The sequence below is a fragment of the Thamnophis elegans genome, chromosome 3 (assembly GCF_009769535.1).
Source record: "Thamnophis elegans isolate rThaEle1 chromosome 3, rThaEle1.pri, whole genome shotgun sequence".
In the NCBI taxonomy this organism is placed as follows: domain Eukaryota; kingdom Metazoa; phylum Chordata; class Lepidosauria; order Squamata; family Colubridae; genus Thamnophis; species Thamnophis elegans.
Window position 1 is genome coordinate 44,078,069 of NC_045543.1, and position 23,108 is coordinate 44,101,176.

The 23,108-nt window shown below is 42.0% G+C and overlaps 1 protein-coding gene across 2 annotated transcripts; it reads left to right on the forward strand.

The window, feature by feature from the left end:
• The first annotated feature begins 2,277 nt into the window (after positions 1-2,277).
• On the forward strand, positions 2,278-20,360 carry DUSP4 (dual specificity phosphatase 4). Of its 2 annotated transcripts, none has more exons than XM_032213025.1 (4): positions 2,278-3,727; positions 10,653-10,789; positions 15,296-15,515; positions 17,495-20,360. In XM_032213025.1, exons 1-4 carry the CDS (start codon positions 3,277-3,279, stop codon positions 17,878-17,880), a joined length of 1,194 nt encoding a protein of 397 aa, XP_032068916.1. In that variant the 5' UTR covers positions 2,278-3,276; the 3' UTR covers positions 17,881-20,360. The 2 variants fall into 2 exon arrangements, with proteins under 2 accessions (XP_032068916.1, XP_032068917.1); XM_032213026.1 differs by lacking the exon at positions 2,278-3,727 and adding an exon at positions 3,750-4,552.
• The last annotated feature ends 2,748 nt before the right edge of the window (positions 20,361-23,108 follow it).

Below are 23,108 nucleotides of genomic sequence, written 5' to 3' on the forward strand. Positions count from 1 at the left end.
GTGGCGCTAAAACCGTGATGTCAAAAGTGCGCCAACAACAGCGCGCCGACAACAGCGTGCCGACAGAAGCGCGATTTAAGTTAAGTTAAGGGTTAGGGTTAGGTTTAGGGTTAGGTTTAGGTTTAGGGTTAGGTTTAGGGTTAGGTTTAGGGTTAGGTTTAGGGTTATGTTACAGCGCGCTTCTGTCGGCGCGCTGTTGTCGGCGCGCTTCAGTGCTCATTCGTCGCCGCGGTTTTGACAGCGCGGTTTTGTCACCGCGGTTTAGTCAGACGCGCTTTTGTCGTTTGCGCATTTGTGGTGGAACCGTTTCTAACTGCCGCGCAGAGATTTCTTTCAAAGCAACGTGGGGAAGTCCTTTGCAGGCGGCTAGAACTGGCCGCCCGCAAAGGACCTCCCCAGAGGAATCTCATGTCCTGCAGCCCAAACTTTCTCCTCCCAGCACTTGGCCTGTTGGATACAGTGGTGGCGGGGGAAGAATGGGCTGGGTGGGCTGGCTGGCTGGGGAGGGGGGAGCCCTTTAAAGCCCTGCTGCCACATCTTCCCAGCAAGACTTCCTTTCGGCTCGCGGTTTCCCTTGCCTGCCTTAACCAAAGCTTGGCGCCCCGCCTCTGCTTTCGCTCTCCCTCCCTCAGCTGTGCAGCAGCAGCAGCAGCAGCAGCGGCAGCTCTCAGCCTACGGTGGCAGCATCACGTAGGCTGTGGAAGGAGGGGGAGGAGAGGGAACCAAAGAGAGGCTTTTACTGGGCCTGCGCCCCACAGCCAGGACCGTCCTTGCGCCTCAAGCCGCGTTTCTTCCTGCAAAGCCCTTCGGGCGTCAGGCGGAACTCTCGGGTTGCCCGAAGGGCTTTGCAGGAAGAAACATGGCTTGAGGCGCAAGGATGGTCCTGGCTGTGGGGCGCAGGCCCGGTAAAAGCCTCTCTTTGGTTCCCTCCTCCTCCTCCTCCTCCTCCTCCTTCCACAACATGCGTGACGCTGCCGCCGTAGGCTGAGAGCTGCCGCTGCCGCTGCTGCACAGCTGAGGGAGGGAGAGCGAAAGCAGAGGCAGCCTCAAATTTAATTTAAATTCTTTTTTTAAAAAAATGGATTTCTCCTCACCAAACCTTTAAGACTGAAAGTTTTTCCTAACATGAACTTGAGCTAATATACTTAATATGAGAAAGGTGCAGCAATTAACACTGCTTTTTAAAAAAAAAACAATATTTCTCAATTGTTTATCTGTATGAAGTCTGCCTATCTTAAGTTCCTACTATACAAAAGATATTTACCTTCTAAGGCAACCTGTATACAATACATTAGTGGCCAATGTTACATTGCTCCTAATGACAAAATTAGAGCTGTGTTAAGCCTATGAAAAAGACCCACAAATCCCAAATGAATAAAATCATTATTAAGACCCAATGAAAAAATTACAAAAATTATGCATAAACTTTCATGTTCCCCAAATTTCCAATCCAAAACTTAACCCAGATTCTTCAGACATAGATTTGTAATTCAGAGTCAGACTCGATTATTAGAATGAATGCATTAATCAGGGGTGAATGATGTTGGTGAAATCTCATCTAACCTTCCATAATAACAACATACATACACAAATAGCTGACAGCCACATCTCTGAAACACTATTAAATCTGAACTAAATGTTTATCTAGAACTCAATAAATAGCTGCTTTTTGGTTTTATTTTTTTAAATATTTATCAGTCTCTCTTTTATTCCATACTTCTGGTTGAAAGACTATTCTATGTCATGCTAAACAAATGCATATTCTAGTGGCGGTGGGGCTCGTTGGCATCTTCAGCAGCAGCCCTGCCTCCTATGAAAAAACCGAAGATGGAGCAGATCCACGCAGATGACGTTGCTGCAACATGACTGGAGGAGAAATTCTGGGAGTTGAAGTCAGCAAGGCTTAAAGCTGTCAGGTTTGAAGACCCCTGGGTTTTTTTTTCCTAAAGGGTTAAGGGTGCAAGGGTCTTGTAACTTGACAGCTTTAAGACTTGCGTGCTTCAATGCCAGAGTTTCTGAGCCAACATTTTGGTTGCTAAGCAGGACTGTTGTTAAGTGATACTGATATTATATAACACTTTCAATTAAGCAGGTACCTTGAATAACATAACTTTGAGTTTCAAATAACACTGATTTCGTTGTTGTCTTAGGTGACATCTGTGAAAAAAATTCAGGTGCTCAGGCATGAAAATATGCCGCTCAAACACTATACTTTTCTGCTCACACTGAAAAAAAATTAGAGGGAACATTGGTTTTGATTATGCCTTTGTAATAGTTACACACGATAAAATATTGCTACAAAAAGAGATGACAAATCAGAAGTACAACAGGAAACCACAGCCGGTCAAGATGACAAGGTCACTTTTTTTCCCCAGTCGCCTTCCTTTCCTCCCAGTACTGAATGTGAATTGCGTGATTCAATCTTACGTGATTCACAAGAGGCCCACTCTACAAATGCTTGTGCATTTGAAATCAAATGAAAGTATCCAGAAAGGGTTCCGGGAAGATCAGTTAAATTAATAATCGTGAGCTAAAGCCCTGCACCTCAAAGGGTTGTTTTTTTTTTCTTTGACAGAAACCAGATTACTGGATCTCAGGTTCTTTTAATCACCAAACCTGGCAGCTGAAAATAAAAGGGAAAGCAAGAGAAGGGGCTGCAAGTTTTATGTATATTATAGCGGGTCCCTGTGAAATTATTTCTAACTGACCTCTTCGTTTTACTAGTTATATAATTGTTTTATAAAAATCTGCAAACCAATCTTTATTACGGTCACACGCCAGCATACACAATGCTAGTCAAAAGCCTGTTGGGAGAGGTTCGGATTCTCTTCTCGCCAGTGACCCAACCCTCCGCGTTTTCCCTTAAAGCCGGCGGCTGCCGAAAGTAAATAACAAGGTTCGCTCTGAGGAAGAAATGGCTATATACCCCGCCCTGCCGTAAGCTTTCTAATGAATGAAGGCGAACTGAAGCGCCGTTTACATTCCCCCCCCCTCATTGTGACGTCGGCAGACCCGGCTGCCTTCCATTCACAGCGAGAGAAAGCAAGAATGGTGCTCGACGCCGGAGAGAAGGGAAAGGAGAGAGGAGAGGATGTGGGGGGCGGAGCGAGGTAGTAAAAGGAAACCTCCCCCGCACTCGAGCCAGCGTGCGGGGAGCATTGCCACTACCAGCAGATCCGTTATTAATGACTTGAGCCTGATACGGCGCGGAAGCAAAATGTTCTAAGGCCTCAGCCGTTCCCGGGCCAGGAAGGAGCCTGCGCAGAGCCGGCAGCCATGGTGGAGCTACGGGAGATGGACTGCAACGTGCTTCGGCACCTCCTGCATCGCGGGGACCGCAACGGCGGGAACTACAACCAAAACGGCGGCGGCACCGGCACCACCACCACCAGTAGCAGTTCCTCCCCTCCTCCCGCTGGCGGGAAGTGCCTCCTCTTGGACTGCAGGCCCTTCCTCGCTCACAGCGCCGGCTACATCTGCGGCGCGCTCAACGTGAGGTGCAACACCATCGTCCGACGGCGGACCAAAGGGTCGGTCAGCCTGGAGCAGATCCTGCCGGCGGAAGACGAGGTGCGCTCCCGCCTGCGCTCGGGTCTCTACTCGGCCGTGGTTGTGTACGACGAGCGGAGCCTGCGGGCCGAATCTCTGCGAGAGGATAGCACCGTGTCGCTGGTGGTGCGGGCGCTGCGCAAGGACGCGGAGCACACGAACATCTGCTTGCTGAAAGGTAAGGGGGGCGGTGCCCACGAATATTAGCCGGGGGGGAGTAGAGTCAAGCGTTTGCACTACTGTGGCCCTTAAAACTCGCTTCCCATACGCTGGACTCTGTTTGAGCCAGACCATCCAGCGGATTATGGGTTCAAAAAGGCCGGTTGGGATGTGCAGGGTTTAAATCCCTAGTACAGCCTGGGAAGGACAATGGCACTTCAGCGTGTGCCGCTGGCCCCTCGCGATTTGGGCTCTCCGAGGCTTGAGGTTTATAATTCAGACTGATCTGGAAGGACCCCACCATCGCCCTTACGCCAGCTTTGCAAGAGGAGGACGGAGACAAGTCGACTTAGCAGGGTCGGAGAGGGAAAAGGGCCCAGCTTGGAGACAAGTCTTCCCCGTCCCTGTTAAGACGCCGTTTCAGTGTATCTGCTCTCTTGCAAAGGCTGCGGGGACTCGCCAGCGAGCGCTGCCGGGGGCGGAATGAAGGGAGGAGGAGGTGGTCTAAATCCCACCCATTCAAAGGCACAACGTGTGAGCCGCGTGTCAGTCCCCTCTCACGCCCTTCTTCACTTCCGTCTGGCGGGCGAGGGGCGGGGAGAGAGCTCTTTCTGGCGTGGTTTGAGCAGCGATGACGCCAAGGGCCCCGCGGGTGTTCTCTCGCTTGGCTTTGCGCCCCTCCGTCCGCCACCTGACTCGGGCTTCGGGGCAAAGTGTAAGACGCCCGTTATTACAAAACCAGCAGCAGAAGTCGGGGCGATAGGAAACTTCCTTCCGCTCCCAGAGAGAATTTCTCAAGCCGGACCCACCAAAAAAAGGAAGGACCATGTGCAGGTTCCCGCAGGTTCATTTCACTTAGAGGTTTTCAACCTGTCTAATCCTGATCTCCTCCCCTAATTTATTTTATTTATTTCGTCAAGCATGTATTAGATGACATATATAACTATAAACATGATTTTGATTACATGAAATGGATTCCCCATGTCAGGAAAGAACCTGGAAAGAAGGTGGGACTGAAGAAAATTGCTTGGGAGGGTCTCACTGTTTGTCAACTCAGAGCTTCAAATTGCTCTCAAAGAAAAGTAAATAGTCCAGCAGTCAACAGGATGTGGCCTTTACACAGCTGTATGCGAGAAAAGCTGCTGGGAAATTAACCCAGAGTGAGAAAAACCATTCAGTTGTGGAATTGGGTTATCTAAAGGTTTTTTGGGAGGGGGGCAGTTAGCAAAAAAACACACTTTAATTAATGATTTCCCTTGTAATCTTTGCCCCTTCATCTAGTTCCCATTTCTTGCTTGGGTGTGGCCCAAGGAAACAAGGCGGTATTGGAGGGGAGGGGGGTATTTCCTGCCCATCTGACTTATTAGCTGGTTGTGTGCATGGAGGCAGCTGGTGACCTTTTGAATTACAAAAGCTTTGGGTGGGTGGAAGGGAAAAGGGTGAGAGATCCTGTTTTATTGTTCCCCTGAATGGCCTCTCCCCTTAGGAATGCATGAGAATAAGGGTGGTAGTGGTGGGAAGTAGCCCTAAGTTTTATCTGTAGGGGTAGTGCCATGGCTCCAGGGATTGTATTTGTGTCCTCTGGAAGGAAGTTCTTACGGGCTTCTGTGGAAAAGTCTCCCCCCTCCCCCGCAGCTCTGAGTCCTTAAATAGCCCTAGTCAAAATATTCCAGCTCAGAATAGGACTTATTTTATGGTTTCCTTCTTCGATGGAACATTGGAAAAGCAGTGGTTATAAGCCCCCTCAAATATAATTTAAATGTTTTCACAACCCTGTGTTACAGATGAATAGAAAGCCCTATACTTTAATCAGTAGATTTACTAATTACTGAAACTAACGTTGATGATGAAAAAAAATGGAACTCAAGTCTTGAGATAAATGGTTATAATCTCTAATATAAGGGAGGCTCTTTTAAAATAGAAATGATTCACGGAACAATTCTCTGTGGCTTTTAATGCCAGAAAATCATGTTTATAGTAGACAAAAAGTCAAAATAAACCAATACCATTGATCAATTTCAAAAGGCATTTCTACTCATTTGACATCTGATTAGTTTTTTGGTTTTTTTTTTTTGCATCTTGGCTTCCTCTGTGTTTCACTTTACTTGCAATCAAGGATGATTAGCAAGATTGTGGTTGTAACATTTATTATCTAATTACCCAATTCCCATTGTTGGAATTCTTGTAGTTAATTCCCAACCCTTATAGACCACCATGTCCTTCTGATTCCTGGAAATGATATTGCAATGCAGTTTTGCTGAAAAAATTTCTGCTAAAGTTGGAACTGGTTAGGGAAGGGCTTGGAAAGTGGAGGGCTCGGCTTAGGCTCTTTATAGGGACCGACCTTAGCCAACTATAGAGGATCAAGTCCCTATTTAGAATTTAGTTTGATGTGTCATGATGTCCTTGGCTTCTCCTGGGCCATGCTAAACATAGCTAGAATTAATTATGAATATTTCATTAATTTACCTAACTTGGTGATCGAGGTTTGGTTTGAGCATGTGCAAAAAAACCTTACTGGAGAGGTGTCATTTTGCATGCAGTTCTGTTTTTATTTATCTAAATTCAAGATTTTTTTCACATCAGGAGTTGATTCTATTAAACAATTAAGTACAATTTATTTTTAGCTTACTGCTCTGGGAATAGGGCATTTTTGCAATAATATTGTTCAAAGATCTTGGCAGTGGTAGGGTTCCTACAAAATCTGAGGTTGATAGAAAATGTTTTCTAATGCTTAATCTTTCAAAATGTTAAGAGGAATTGCTACATTTAGGGTTACTTTTACAGACACTTCAGAACTGAGGAGGAGGGGGTCTCTTTCCAGTTACTTTTCTAGCTTCCTCCGATAGGTTTTTTTGGGGGGGGGGGGGCGGGAACCTGCCTGTTGTAATTGAGATCTGACCAAGAGAATATGAGGTATTTTACTGTATCAGCCTTCTTTATACCCGACTGTTATGTGCATTTTAGCCACTTTTATTATAACATCTCCTCCTGTGGCTAATGAACCAAGAAACCTTGATCCATTAAGATCCTTGGGCCAGTTGATATAATTTAATAAGTCAATAAACAAAATAATGGAGGAGGAAGAAGGATGATGGCCTTGTACTTAAAAGTCTTCTCAGTGTGGGCTTTTCTGTAGGAAAAGGTGAAATTACTCATACTAAAAATTAATGTGGTGGAGAAGAGCCTTGCATTTCTGTATGAATGGTAGAACTTGCTGTCCTTGGGAAGATAAAATCACAATTTGGAGAGTGCTTGTTAATGACATTTGGCTGAACTCAGATGAGGGTGATGTGTTGTGCTCTATGATTTCTCAGCAGCTTTTACTAGCATCAATCATGGTCCAGCTGGGAATTATGGGCACCATATTATGGTTCTTAATGATTTGTTGGTTGCAATGGGTATTGATGTCTCAGGGGTTGAAAGTCACCTTTGTGTTTAAAATTTCCATGATACTTCTGGGTGAAGTCATCTATCTATTCAAAGGGGTGAGAAATTTTTTGGTGGGTGGGGCTTTGTCTGGGGATTGTCATGTGTGTTAGGCCTGGTCTCTGGGTGTCATGTTAATTTTGTTGTATGTGTATGCACATACAATGACAATAAGGTTTATATATATGACCAGCATGGTAATGGTACCTAATGATATGTCTTGATACAGAGCCATGTGTGTGATATGGTCCATGTCCTGTCTGGAGGTTGTTCAAATCAGACTTGGGCTCAAGCCTAACAAGACCTAATACTTGTGGATATTTGTGTTCCTCAGTTCCCAGGATTTTCCATCTTTAGTTCTGGATGGAGTAGTACTTTCCCATTTGACACTGGTGTGTATTTTGGAATCAAGAGGCAACTTTACTTAAGAAGCCTCTGAAAAGATTCACCTAGTGTGTCTGTTGTGCCCATTTCTAATTGAGGATGCCTTAGATCAGCGGTTCTCAACCTGTGGGTCGGGACTTGTTTGGGTGTCGAATGACCGTTTCACAGGGGTCGCTTAAGACCATCGGAAAACACATATTTTGGGTGGTCTTAGGAACTGAGACACCAATTTGATGGTTGGGGGTCACCACAACATGAGGAACTATATTAAAGGGTAACGGCATTGGGAAGGTTGAGAACCACTGCCTTAGATGGTCACTCATGCCTAATCACTGCAAAAATGGACACTTGCAATGCAGTCTATATTGGACTGCCCTTGAATACCACCCAAAAGCTACACCTGGTCCAGAATGCAGAGGTGTGAACAGTGATGCTATGCCATGCCCACAGGGCACCACTGCTTTGCAAATAGCACAGAATGGCTTCTATCCTAATCTAGTTCTGAAGGTCTGTGACAAGTCTGCCTGATGTATGGCCAGCCAGCTAAGCAGTAGCCTTGTGCAGGTTTTTAAAAAAATCGCCTGACAGGGTTTTTAAGAAAGTAATGAGTTCACCATCACCCTGAAAGGCATACTGCTGACCAGCCCCAGCTCCTAACGTGGCATGTATTCTTTTGTAGCCCATTTAAGTTGGTTTGTACAACTTGAGTGTTCTCCCGGGCCTTAAGGAAGGTGCTTGTTGAGCTGCTGTAGGTTTCTTATTTTACTTGATATATATATACAGCCTTGGTGCTCAACTGTTTTGAAACTTATCAAATTTGGTACTCAATCATTTTGACACGAAAATTTTGTCCCAGTCTGGTGCTCATCCTTCATTTGGTAGTCAACATTACAAGCTAGGACTTGTCAATGTCAGCTGCCCACATTATCCCTTATGGGGAAAATTTGTTTGGTACTCATCATTTTTTATACTCATTGTGCCTCCTGGAACCAATTAATGATGAATACCAATGTACCACTGTAGTTTTGTTTCAGGATGTGCATGATTTGTCTTTCTATTTTGTTACCACCTGGAGTCAGGCAACCTCTAAATTGTATGAATAAAATTGACCCAGAAGTTGGGGGTTCTACTAGTTTGGCAACTTTTGGTAGTTGTAGAGTATTTATTAAATTTATATGCTGCCTATTTCAGTTTTGATTGACTCCAGAAGTAGAAAATGGTCTTTACACTAAGAGGACTTTGTTTAACAAATTTGCTGTAAACTTTCCAGAAGTATATGGTAGCTAAAACGAAAACTTTTGGCATATTAGAAACTAACAATATATTATGGTGAAAGCTTGGTGGGGGCAGGTGCTTAATATTGTCAGACAAATGAATAATATCCTTAGCTACAGCTATATGCTTATAGTGGGAGAGAAAGCAGTGAGGGATGAAAAAGAGACACCCAAAAAACAAGCATGGTTCAAATGAAGCTTGAAGATATAAACTAAGTCATGGTAGGTTCCCTGGTAACCTTCCATCAATCATGAAATTACTCATCCCTTGGTAATCAAACATTCATGATCACACACTCAGTTTGTGTCCTTAACTTAAGAACGGTTGCTTAATGACCATTCAAAATTATGACAAACTCAAACTCCCTCCCACATTTTCTCTAAATGGGGCCAATTTCTCAATGATTGGTACTAATTGCCACTGGTCACCTAAAAACATGATTTGGGAATCCTTGTTAAGGTGGTCAGTGAATGGTGCCAAGCAAGCATGGACATATCCAGATGGTAGCCAAACATTATCTTCGAGGGAAGCTCTACCTTTAATTTTTGTCAGCAGTGAATCACATTTCATTCCTCTGCACTGAGGTTTTTTTTATTCTTCTCTCAAATGCTTAGTTTTTTTAAAGTACATTTTTAGAAATTGTATTTGATTACCGATAGTGGTACCATATATCACTTTATTACATTCTGTACTATCCTGGTGTGCCAGTTGATTGCTATTGCTTTCATGATAGCCCTCTTGGTCTCTGGTCCTTTTGATTTCTTTGAATGTTGGCTTTGACAGCTCTTCAATATTTCCTTTATACATAAATGCCTCTGTAGATTAACCAAGGATTCCTTTCAATAGAAACTTAATGGAAGAATAGAAACTGCAATTAACCATAGCCAGCAGTCAAAAGGTTTCATACAAAGTAGTGCGTGTTGATCTCAACCTTTTTTCTTTGTCCTCTATTTTATCCTGTGTGGTGTGATCCATGTCTTCATTTGATATTTGATTTGTCTCTACAGCCATAAGATCAGCTAATTAATTTTGAAGTCGAAGCCAGCTTTGTATAAATGCAAATAGCAGCTAATATAACAGATAGGAGATGAGCAGGAGAAATGGGCAGAGGAATTGGGGATCTGTATCAGTAACATACCTTGCAGGAAATCTTTTGAAGACACCTGTGCCAAGTCTTGAGTGCAATTCCAGTCTTCTGCTAAAACTGGCTAGTTTTAATCAGTCTAGGAAGCCATGCACAGTTGGACCTGTTTAGAGTAGAATTCTTTATTGGCGAAGTGTGATTCGACACACAAGGAATTTGTTTTTGGTGCATATGCTCTCATTTTACATAAAAAAGATAAAATATATTCATCAAGAATCATAAGGTACAACACTTAATGATAGTCTTAGGGTACAAATAAGCTAAGGAAACAATCAATATCAATATAAATCATAATGATACAAGCAACAAAGTTAGGCTTGATTGATTGGTATGGGACATCACCGAGGAAATCCTAGGTTGTGAGAAGTCAAAGTTCTAGAAGATTTCGTACTATTGCCAAGAAATTTTCATGAACAGGTTTACAGTGTCATTAAAAACTTCAGAACATCCTTGACTTTGCTATCTCTTTTGTTAAAAGTGAGTCATATCATTGCCAATGTGCTGTGGCATCATCCCATCCTCTGCTTTTAAGCAAACATCTGTGGTGATGGGTATTTAGTATGTAAGTCCGAATACACATTTATGCATGTTGTGCATATGTTGGAGGTGGACCGGCCTCTGTGTCTTCTTGCGCTTTGCTAATAGTTGAATAAATCTGTAGCATCTTGTAAATGATGACTACCAGTTGGTATGTTTTCTTTCTTTCATTCAGGTGGCTACGAAAGATTCCAGTCAGAATATCCAGAATTCTGCACAAAGACAAAATTTCTTACAGCAGCCTCTACTTTGGCACCTGTGGAGCATCTGGATCATAGCTGCAGTTCCTGTGGGACACCACAGTATGATCAGGTAGGCTGGCTTCTCTATGCTTCAAAGCTCTTTGCTATCTGAAGCAAAAAGCTTCCTTTATTTATTGATGGCATCCAGGTCTCTCTGGTGATATACACAGGGGTTCTCCTCTTGAGTTTAATTTCATTGTGCTTGGTGGTGAGTCATATATGATGCAGAACAGCATCCAAGCTAAAACATGTTTTTTATAGTTATAAAATCCTAAAATCAAGACAGAATTTTTCTGTGTAAAGCAGAGATCTTCAAACTTGGCAACTTTAAGACTTGTGGACTTCAACTCCCAGAATTATTCAGCCAGCAGAGCAGAACTGGCTGCAGAATTCTGGGAGTTGAAGTCCACAAGTCTTAAAGTTGCCAAGTTTGGGGAGCCCTGGCGTAAAGCAATGGCAGCTGTAGGGAGTTTCACAATCCTTCCAGAGATGTTAAGGTTCTGATCTGGTAATACAAAGCAAACAAAATCATTTTCAGAACTGAACGAACTTCTGTTGGCAAATAGAGTTATGAAAGTTGAGCACAAGTAGTTGTAGAAAGGACACAGAAGGAACACACGGGCTGGAATTTCAGGATCTCCAAATTTACAAGGGCAAGTTGTTATACTTTTCTCTAGTATTGTGGGGGGATTCTCCTCTTTTTTTGTATCTCACCTTGTGAGATAGATTGGCCTGAGATATATATTGGTTTGATCCCAAGCCATCCAGTGAATCCTGTGGTCAAGTGGGGATGTAACTAGGTTTTCCCATCTGCTCCAAAATTTAACCATGACGTTCATATTGGGAAATGTAAATTTAGTAGCATAGTGAAGCATAGAGATAAATCAAAGCAACTTGCTTGCTGCGTGGGCACAAACAACTTAAGTTTCTTTTCTCTCTGCACAGCATTGTTGACCAGAAAGCTCTAGGTAATTTGTTGTCAATTGGAGTGAAATGGGAAGAAAAATAAATCTAATTGAGAAACAGGGCAACATTTTTTATTGCACTTTTTCTTTTCTTCGCTTTTGCTTTTTGAAAAGATAGATTCAGATGTGCTCCGGATGGGTGCATAGGGATGCAAATCTGTAAATCTCTGCATGCGCTTTTTAGCTCAACAAAGAAAATGGGCAGGACCTACATATCATGCATTGATGTTCTTGGTTGGACCCATGTTTTGTGTCTTGGCCTCCTAATGAAGATGTGTAGGCTAGATATGGTTTATTTTGGGAAGCGCTGTTGGCTCTAGAGTTAAAGAGCCAACTAAGTGAAGAGTAAGGGGTATGATGTGAGACCCTGTTACTGAAGTTGGGAATCAGTTGGGATTGTTTGCTGCTGTACCAGCCTTCCTGCCGAGTAGCAGCCTCCCTGCCGGAGGTCCTTGATTCAGTTTCCCAAGCTGGGAGTTCTGGGAGATTTCTCTTCCCTTATTGCAACTGCAGGTAGTCACCCAATAGTCTTGTTTATGGTGACCCTCCTTGGAAAGGAGGACTCTGAGGTTTACAGGGGCTTGAGGCCTTCTGGATCTGGGATTTTACCATTTAGCTGTTAGATCATATGGTATTGGCCAAACAGACCTGGTTTGGGGATTCTTCTAAAATCATGACTTCTGCTGGAGGAGCAGGTGGCAGTCATAGCTAGCAGGACCTTTGTACTGTTTAACTTCTTGTTGTGTTCCAGATGCAACCTTCCTTGCACCATGAGGCTCTAGTCACATTTACTCATGCCATGCTCCTCTCTAGAATGAATTATTGTAATACGCTGTAATACCTTTAAAAAGTATTTAGAGGCTTTAGCTAGTGCAAAATGCGGCTGCACAGTTATGTCTGCCTTTGTATGGTATAAATTACATCTCTTCTGTGAGCTCAGCCAGTTGCCAGTTTGCAATCTGGGTGCAATCGAAGGTGCTGGATTTGACCCTTAATGCCCTACGTGCCCTGGGACCAAGTTATTTGAGGAACTACCACTTCCTAGTTACATCTACTCGTTTCATCAGGTTGAGCAGCTGAAGTATGCTACCAGTCTCATCTACTAAGCATTATATATCTGGTGGGACCTAAGCAGCATGCCTTTTGTGCTGTGGCCCCTGCTCTATGGAACTTCACGTGACTGCAGGGGGTATGCGATGCTCCTAACTTTGAGAATGGGATGTAACTTTGCGTGGGTGGGGGAATTCCATCATAACTTTGAATGGTTGATAAGTGACTGGATGTTAAGCAAGGATTACCTGTACTGTACAAAAGTTTTGTCCTGCAACTGATTAAGAGATTGAATCAATAAAGTTAAAACCTGACCTCCTGAGCAGGGTATTTTATAAAGGAATGTGATACTCTTGCACTAACTTTTTCTAGACTCTTTTTCATATTGTGTTACTACCTTTTAGCTTGTCAAATTAGATCCAGAGACTTATATAAAGTAACCAAGAAATGAAAAGAAAACAGAATAGGTAGATAGCCCTGAATGATTTCATTCAGTTGTGAAACTGAAATAAAATAACTTGCAACCTAAAAATCACACAGCAGATGTATTTTATTTTACATCAAGGTGTATGTGTGTGTAATGTATTTATGCAGATGTATTAACTCTTAATCATAATAAAGTATTTTAATTGCAATAGTATTACAATAATGTAACAAAGAATCGCACAATAGTACAAAAACAAAGACTAGGATTGCTTTGATTAAGATGGCTTCAATTCTGGCAAACACTGGTTCACTAACAGAGTTCCTTGATTAATTTCTAGGATAAATGATCTTTGTGTTTAATTGGAACTTGGTGAGCTTTCTCTGCCTAATAGTAGAAATTCCAGCCCACATGTATTTTAAGGTTCAGGTGCCATAAACCTGCGTACTTTCCAAAAAGGAGAATGTATTGAGTGACAGATCGTGTTCAGGGGACAGGAGAGGAAGGATCTCCAAAATCCCTATTTTGGGATAAAACTATTTTAGCTTTAACTCTCAGCAACTAAGCTTATTGCCCCTCAAGAAAAGATTAATACTCTTATAACCAAGGAATGTACAAATCCACACAATGACAAAAGAGCCAGTGAAATTCCTTCTCCAGCCATGTGATTGCATATGTAGCAGAAATTAGGTAATAAAAACAGCTTATTCCTTGGAATGCATGTAGGCTGAAGCAGAGTTGTCAGGTTCCAGGTTATCCAGAGAGAATAGTGGAACAAACTTGCCCTCATTTGTGATAAAGAGCCATGGTGGCATTGTAGTTAGAATGCAGTATTGCAGGCTAACTCACTGCTCACTCCAGGAGTTCGAATCTGAGCGACTCAGGGTTGACTCAGCTTTCCATTCTTCCAATGTCGGTAAAATGAGGACCCAGATTGCTGGGGGCAATAGGCTGACTCGGTAAACCGCAAAGCACTGTGAAGTGGTATATAAGACTTAAGTGCTATTGCTATCTTCTGCCAATCTCAACCCTGGAGGAATCCAGTGAAGATTATGAAACCCTTTCTAGCTGCTAGTACAACAGACCATTATATTGGCTTGGTTTGAACTTAGCACACTGAACCAAACCTCCAATGCAAAGTTACAGACAAAGAACAACAGTGCTGTCATTAAGGAAGTGATAAAGTGCATTCCAAAGTTATTTGCTAGCAGGTATGAAAGTTTATTTGGAGAAGGGCAGTAAGTGTGCATTTTTTTTCCCTTTGCTGTCAGCAACTGATATGGAGCCTTGGGTATATATTTCACCGTGCTGTCTGTCCAAGAACCTGATTAGGAGTTACATGTTCACTGTGACTCAGCAGGCTGGCACTTGTAAATAAAATTTAGAGAGACCTTTTTGCCAGCACCCATTTTGGTTTAAGGGACTGGGGATGGGTGGGGATTTTGAATATTAAAAATTGTGGGAAATATCAGAACATAGACAAATTTCTGTAGGTCTTGGTTGTCAATCTACAAATGTAATTTAACTGCAAACAACAGAGACTGTGTGCTTATAGTCTCTGATTTTTGGACTGAAATGTAGCTATGGAAAGAACATGTTGCAACCTGTACAGTTAAAGCACAATTTAGTTATGGGAGTAATATTTAGTACCTTGAGGTTAGTGAAAAGAAGCCATGAAGTGGATGAACACTGTTGGCTGTTTGGGATAAACATTTTCTGACTTATCAGAGAGCATCTGGACTCCGACCATCTTTTCTTAGCAGGGTGGGCAAGTTCCTTTATTGTCAAACTTCAGATTTAATCTTCTATTTAAATATTCTCTAAACAGAAAAGATTTTTAAAAATTAAATTATAAAATAAGAAAGAGCTAAAGCTATATGGAAATAGATGAGCAGATGCAATCAGCAAGTCATAATTGAATGTTAAAAATAAAATAGATTAGCAAGATGAGAAAATTTCCCAGTGGAGAAGACACCATGTGCATCTAGAGAGGAGCCTACAGAAGTTCAGGTCCTTTTTGAAAGAATTGGTGAGATGTTGACAACTGCCAGTATGTTGGGTTTTTTTTGTTCATGAGTCCTGCGCTTTTCTTGTTTCTTACACTGTCCCCTCTTTTTCATTTTTCCCTCTGACGTAGGGTGGACCAGTGGAAATCTTGCCTTTCCTCTTCCTTGGCAGTGCTCATCATGCAGCTCGGAGGGACATGTTGGAGGCCTTGGGAATCACGGCCTTATTAAATGTCTCATCGGACTGCCCCAACCACTTCGAAGGACACTTTCAATACAAGTGCATTCCAGTAGAAGATAACCACAAAACTGACATCAGCTCCTGGTTCATGGAAGCCATCGAATACATAGGTAAGATAATGGTAAAGAGTGGCACGTTGGTGGAGATGATTGGATTTTATTTTATTTATTAAATTTAAACCACTGAATAGCTAAGGCCCTGGGCAATTTACAACAAAGCATATTAAAAATTTGAATAAAAACATAAACCATAAAATCAAGTAAAATGTTTGGAGTAGTGATTAAGGCATCAGGTTAGAAGTGGGAGACATTGAGTTCTAGTCTTAACTTAAGCACAAAGCCAGCTGGGTGACCTTGGGCTATTCCCTTTTCCTTAGCCTTGAGAAGCAGATAAAACCACTTCTGAAAAACCTTGCCAAGAATACTGTGGCTACTTGAGCAGGCGGTCATCAGGAGTCAAGACTGACTCATGGGTGTGCATGTGCACACAAATACACAAAGTCAAAGAAACAATCATATAAACTAGGCAGCTGCAAGGCAGTTCATTCTGCACCTAAAAACATACGAATGAAAAGCCAATTAAGAAGTTTGGGAAAATAGGTTCTCACCTGCTGCCTGAATGGTGCTAATGTGTGCACCAATCAAGTCTGGCTGGGGAGCAATTTGATAAATGGGGGTGTTGCTGCAGAAAAATAGCTCTCTCCTTGAATGTGGACTGCCATAGTGGGATGCAAGTTGTAGAGCCCAAGTTTCTAATCCTAGAATTGTATTCTTCAGAAATTTGACTGTCCATTTTCTAGTTCAGGATGCAGAATTTTGACATACACTATGCTGTGCTTTTGTGGATGTGACACTTCCTTTGTGTACAGCAGATGATGCTCTCTTTTTTTTAAAGCAGTGTTCTCAACAGCTTTACTATCACACATTAGTTAGATCTCTTTGAACCTAGTCTTTCTGCCTTCCTATTACATCTGCTCCTTTGCTGCATCAAACAGAAGAAAAGCCCCAGTGCTGTTTCTGGGCACAGCGGGAGGGGAAAAGCTACAGAGTTTCATTAGCACTAAAAGCTCTGTTTCCCCAACTTTCTAACATCTGGTAATAGGACTAATAGACACACCCCTCCAGAGCTTTGAGTTTTTTCCAGTTGTAACTATGCATTCTGTGGAGAGAGAGATATTTTTGTATAGCCACCCATCTCAATCCAGTTGACTCAGGGAGGAGTTAATTTGAGAAGCGCAGCAGAATTTTTGCATATGACCAGGAGCCTCACTTGAGGCCAAGATTTAAGTTCTGCAGGAAATTCAGAACTGAGCTTGAATAAAGAAAGCTATTCTCCAAAGTTCTTGGAAAGAGCTCCTTTCTGAACAAATGAAGGAGATTTTCCCAGTCACTATTCATTATTCCATTCTTGTGATATGAACAATGCACACAAAATTGCAACATAATTTAGGTTGCTTTGTGCATACCGTATATCACACCTTGATATCTAGAACTAGATACAGCTTTCCTCCTGTGGAGGAGTCCTGGGTAGATATTTAGTCTAACACAAATACTTTGTGAGGGATGTTTTGCTTGCATTCAACCGAGGGGTATTAAAAATTGTGCTATTGGAGCCTGATAGATGGATGGATGGATGGATGGATGGATGGATGGATGGATGGGATTTATATGTACCTTGCTCTTTAAAAAAAACCTTTCCACATAAGAAAAGCTGATTCATGTGACTTTGGATATTTGTACATCCTTAACTACTGGTAGGCATATGTGGTAGGCATCTTCCCTGCTTCCCGACATTTTTTCACATATTTTGAAAGGATTGTCAGAGTGTAATTAATATTTGCTTTAAAGAGCACCTTCCACATGCTGTAAAAGATGTTAACTAAATTATACTCTTGCCTTTTTATTTATTAGATTGCTTTACATAGCCGCCTAATTGGCCAGCCACTTGGGGAGCTGTATAAAGTGATCCAATAACTAAAGTGGGGGCAGGCGAGATTTCCAAGACCCTCGGGGGGATTGTGGCCCGCAATTGGGTCAGAGATACATTTTTTGGGTTGAAATGTGCTAATGCTTCTGCTCTGCTCCCCTAGACGCTGTTAAGGTGTGTCATGGACGGGTGCTTGTGCACTGCCAAGCTGGCATCTCCCGATCAGCTACCATCTGTTTGGCTTATCTAATCATGAAGAAGCGAGTCAAGCTTGAGGAGGCCTTTGAGTTTGTCAAGCAACGTCGGAGCATCATTTCTCCAAACTTCAGCTTCATGGGTCAACTGCTTCAGTTTGAATCCCAAGTGCTGACCACATCGTGTGCTGCTGAGGCTGTGAGCCCCTCAGGAACGCTACGAGAAAGGGGGAAGAGCTCCTCCACGCCTACGTCCCAGTTCGTTTTCAGTTTCCCTGTCTCTGTGGCAGTGCATTCCACTTCAAGCAGCCTCCCTTACCTGCATAGCCCTATCACCACCTCTCCCACCTGCTAGAGTAAGCCTTTGGGGTTACACCTAGGGACGTCGAAGGACACAATCCTACAGCCCCGTTGGCAATCACTATAGGCAATAAAAACTCTGCTCCCTCCCCCACTCTCCTACAGCCAAATGGAATGCACCAAAGATGGAGCAATTATGGTCAACGTTGCAGCTAGAACGGAACCTAGTGGGGCGGTGGTTCTGGCATGTTCTTTCTTGGCAAGATGTTTTACCTCATTTTCTAAAATTATATAAAATATAAAAAGCTTGAAGTTTTAAAGTCCTGATAATGTTTTGGGGTGCTGGGGAGGGAAAGTCAAAAGAAAGTCAAAGGAAAGTCAAGGGCTCAAATGTGGTTGAACATCAGGCTGAGTTGTGTTAATCTGAGCCAGTGGTCCCAATATTTTGGACTATAGATTCCAGAATTTTCAGCCAGCATGAACCTACAGTCCCCAAATACATAAGGGTGAGCAGGTTGGAGTATCTGCGTATGTGTGAAGAGCTTGCTAGGCAGGGCACACTTCAAAAACGATTGGGAAGGAAAGTTTTGGGTCTTATGTGAGCAGAGCCTCTCTCTGCTTTTTTTATCGAAGCACCTTGTCTTTTTCAGGCTTCTGCATAAGCAATAGTTGCATTAAATAAAGCAGCTATTAAAAATAGCTGCATCTTTTGATCAGGCTTGTTTGAAGCCAGAATCAAGGGCTGCTTTATCAAACGCACAAGAAGTCTTGGATTTAGACAAGGTCCAAAACAAGGTGTCCAATTTGGTTTTGAAATGTGCATTCTCCTAGTGCCTGCATCTGATCACCTTGTATCAGCAGCAACCCCTGGGGTGGACATATTTTATTAAAGTGCCTGGTTTTTGGAGTTCTTGATTGGAATTTATAACATAACCTAATGTCACCCATTTTGCTAAGCTGAAGTTTTGCATAAAGAAAGGGAAAAGAATTGAAGGCTCACTGTGAAGTGACTTCAGATTCCTTCCATGTGTCTGAAACCAATTTAAAATGAAAAAAATAATGCATTCGGATTTATGAACAAAGGGAAGATACTATTTTTGAGACAACTTGGGAAATGCCAGCAAACCTGGAAATGCTTGCTTGTCCTCCCAGCTTTTGCCTCTGAGGGTGATGTGACAAGAACAGGGTCTTCATTCATGTTTATATAGGATTCTTGGTTCCTGATTATGCCTCTCTGGTATGATAATTTGATCAGCCCTAAGTTAGTAACCTGTGGCCCTTGTTTCTCCTCTTGCTGGGAAGGAAGCTTTTTATATCACCTGAATAATAGTAAACGGGCTTCACTGACACAAATGGATAGGTATGTTTTTTCCTTCTTCATCTAACACAGGCCAGATTCCCTGCATGCCAAGTGGTTTAGTGTCTTGAGTCATCAGGGAAGAAAGCATTCTTCCAAGCAGCATCTCCAGCAGTGACTTGCTGAAGATGCTCAAGTCTCATAAGCTCCAGTCAGTATAGCCAACTTTTAAGGATAATAGAAGCTGACAGAATATTTGGTGAGAATCCGATTAGGAAAGGCTAAATCTTTCCCAGGCATGCTGGCTTGGGAATTATGGGAGTTGAAGTCCACACTTCATAAATTTACCATGGTTGAGCAACACTACTTTAAAATAATCCTTCATGTGGATCCTCAAAGAAGATTTAAGTGTTGCACTCTCCCTCCCCACGAATCCTACGTAAAGTGGAAACTAAGACCTTTGCAGCCACCTTAAGAGAAAGGGCATGGAGGGAGATATATTTTTCTTTAAGAGAGATGCCAGCCTGTAGGATTCCTAGATAGCAAGGATATACCCTTTGGTTCAGATCAAACTCCTCTGATTTAATGCTGAAGCCAATTTTAAGTAGGAATTTTGAGCAAAACATACAATTCCTACTGGGATTTAGCCCTCATTTCTTTTGAGGTATATCCTCACGCTATAAAATTCCTGGCCTTTCTCCAGTCCCTGGAGTCTCCAGACTCCTGGCCTTTCTCCAGTCTCACATTGCTGTCCCCGCCCCAAATTGGGCCCATCACGTTATGCCAAAGATAGCCACATGAATCTTCTATGCTTAAGCTAGTCTTTCAGAATAGAATGGTTTCATGTTTTGCTCCTTGATGATTATATAGCTTGGGAGAGTTTTACTCTGAAGAGATCTTTGACTTCCTTAAAAGATTAGCTTATTTTTACTGTAGCACGTCAGGTGCCTATGGATGATAAGTGTTTTCACAGGCAGGATCTTGCAGGTTCTGCCACCGGTGGGTACAATATGGGAAGTTTGCACACCCCTTTGAACATGACTTGGCCTACCCTTCAGTCAAAGTTTTTGATACCACACCTAGCCCAATTGTGTGTATTTTATATAGAATGTCTAAATTGCATGTGTGTTTTTTTTAGATTGTGACTCTGTTTAATTTATTGCTTGATAATTAGTTGAAATAAATTTTCAGCTGTGGTTACTTTTCATAATGAAAATTAAAAGGCTCATTCATTCTTTTTTGCGGACTTATGGTTGCACTGTCCCAGAGTCAGGTCAACTTTTGCGACCTTCTGACAAGCAAAATCAATGAGGAAGCCACGTTCACTTAACTGTGTTACTAACTTAATTGCAGTGATTCACTTAACAATAGTGGCAAGAACGGTTGTAAAATGAGGCAAAACTCAATTGTCTTGTTCTAGAAAAACAGAACCTTTGTGTTCAGTTGTGCTCATAAGTTGGGGACTACATGCATTGGTTTTGCATTCAAACCAAAGCGGACTTCCTACTATTGGGAGATATATATTTTTTCTATTTAAAATGGGATATCAAAAAACATGCTTTTGAATGATATCTTGCAGCAAATTTAGGTAGGTCCTAACAATATTTTTGTAGCCTTCAGGCCTACTGGAGGCTGATTTTAGGCATTTAAAAAAAAATTATTTCCCACCTTTCTCAAGTACTCAAGGTTGTTTTGCTTTATTCCAAGCAAATTTGAGTTGAAAGATATAATTTCACTTTGTGAAACATGTTTATAAGGAAACAATGATAAAAATGTGGTTTACAATTCAGTGGTCCCCAACCTTTCTGGCTTGGTAGACTGGGGCTGGGGGAAGAGAGGATGGTTCGGTGAGAGCAACAGATGTGTGCACCGCTCCTATAAGTGGAGCTGCATGCACTGATCCACCACTTGTGCAATCCAGTGGCCTGGTACCGGGCCACAGCCCGTGGGTTGAGGACCCCCGGTTTATACAATGAGCATATTAGGGATATGTCTGGCCAAATACATGATACACTGAAATACACTGTATCTGTGCAGAGGGGAATACTGTGAACAAAAGGCATTTTGAAAAGGAAATGAAATAGTAAGCTAGGAAGGAAATCTTAACAGATCTTAATCTACTATTAGTATTATTACAGGAGAATAGTTAATATGTCATAATAAAAGTACAAATGTTCAAGTTTTAAAAAGGAGAGTTTATTGATTCTGTCACAAGATACTATATGTCTGACATTAAGTGAAAGCACAAGAAGAGCTAACTTGTTACATTGGCTTTATGCAAAATTCAATCACAATGTTAAATTAAGAGAATCTAACTCTTAAGAAAAAAAGGAAATAACCAACTCCAGCTCACAGACAATGAAGAAACTATACTGAGACTTTATATGTTCTTCTATTGCCAAAAGAAATCAAGAATACCAGGCTAGCTATGCAAGTTACACAGGATTATTTTTAAAATGCAAAGCTAGTACTTTAATGCCTATGAAAATGACAGATGCCAAGATGATCTAAAGATACATATATTATGGCAGAGGCCATCAACCTATATAAACAAAATCACCAATTCTGAAAACCTGCTGGAAGTCTTGAAGGCATTATAAATAAATAAATAAAAATATTGTTGAAATTGCACTATAACCAAAGTCTTTAAAAACCTTTTAACAGTAATTATTTTTCTGCAGAACCAGTACACAAAAACATCTATTTTCATGTTAAATAAATTACAAAAATTGTGATCAGATATTTAGATTCAATTTTTTCTTTTTTTTCTCTTTAAAACAACAGACTAAAGGGGACATGAATGGAAGACAGGAAGAGGAAAATTGCGCCTTACATTATGGCACAAACTCTTATGGAACATTTCTGCTCCATAAACAAGCAAATGCTAGAATGTATTTGTTAGCCTTTAAACTGCTACAAGACTTTGTTTTGATACAATAGATGTTTTACAGCTACTTCTTTGAAAACTGCTGTTAGTCTGCCTCATTTTTTTCTCATCAAATAAAGCTTTACAAAAATCTTGTGCAAAGCACAGTTATGTCACAGATGCCAAACTTGCAGTGTCTCATTGTCGTCACATGACATTTTGCAACATTTTCCCCATTTGTGGAGCTGGGGTGGGTGTGGCGTGCGCATGACGCATCTGACCAATGAGCTGCCAGTTTGACACCTTAGTCTTAGTCTAAATCATTAACATTTGGCACCAAATATAAATTCTATAAATAGAACAAATATACATTACCTTTTCATAACCAATTGTTATTGTTTAATCTTTTTTGAATAATTTGGTATAATTTTGGCATGGGAGAGGGTACCCAAGGAATGAATAACACCAGAGCCCTGCTTTCAAGCACTAGAAATTTTGATTCTAGGGTTTTAGCTATATGTATCGTTTTCCAATACGCTGCTCGGAGAGTCCAAGCATGGGTTAAATTCAGCCAATCTGCCCAGGACTGAATTGAAACTTTAGCCATGCCTCTGGTGTTGCCTTGACTTGCCAGATTTTCAATTCAGTCAAAATCCAGTGGGCGCGTTTTAGTTTCTGTCAGTTCTTGGACTCCCTAATTTAATTTCTTAAGTTCCTTTAGTGTTTTTTTTTTTGTTTCCCCCCATTATTTTCTTCCACAAGAGAGCAAGAGCGATGAGCAGTACCTTTTTAAACTTCCCTTTTATATATTTTTTTACTTTTCCATCTTTTTCCCTGGCTCCCATGGTGTCCCGGTCTTGCTCAGGCCCTGCGGAGGTCACAGGCGACTGCCGGTTGCAGCACGGGGTCGGAGTGCTGACGCCCATGCGATCCCTTTTTTTCCGGCAGGGCTCTTAGTTGCTGCTGTCTGTGCTTGCTGGGGAGCTGGCTACTGGCTCAGAGCCTCGGCAGGCTTATTTCTTGCTTCCAGTGGCCATTTTGGATTGCATTTTTGGAGCGGCCGCCATTTTGTTTTTCGCTTTTTCCTGCGTTTCTTGCCTGCAGGTGCCATTTTACTGTC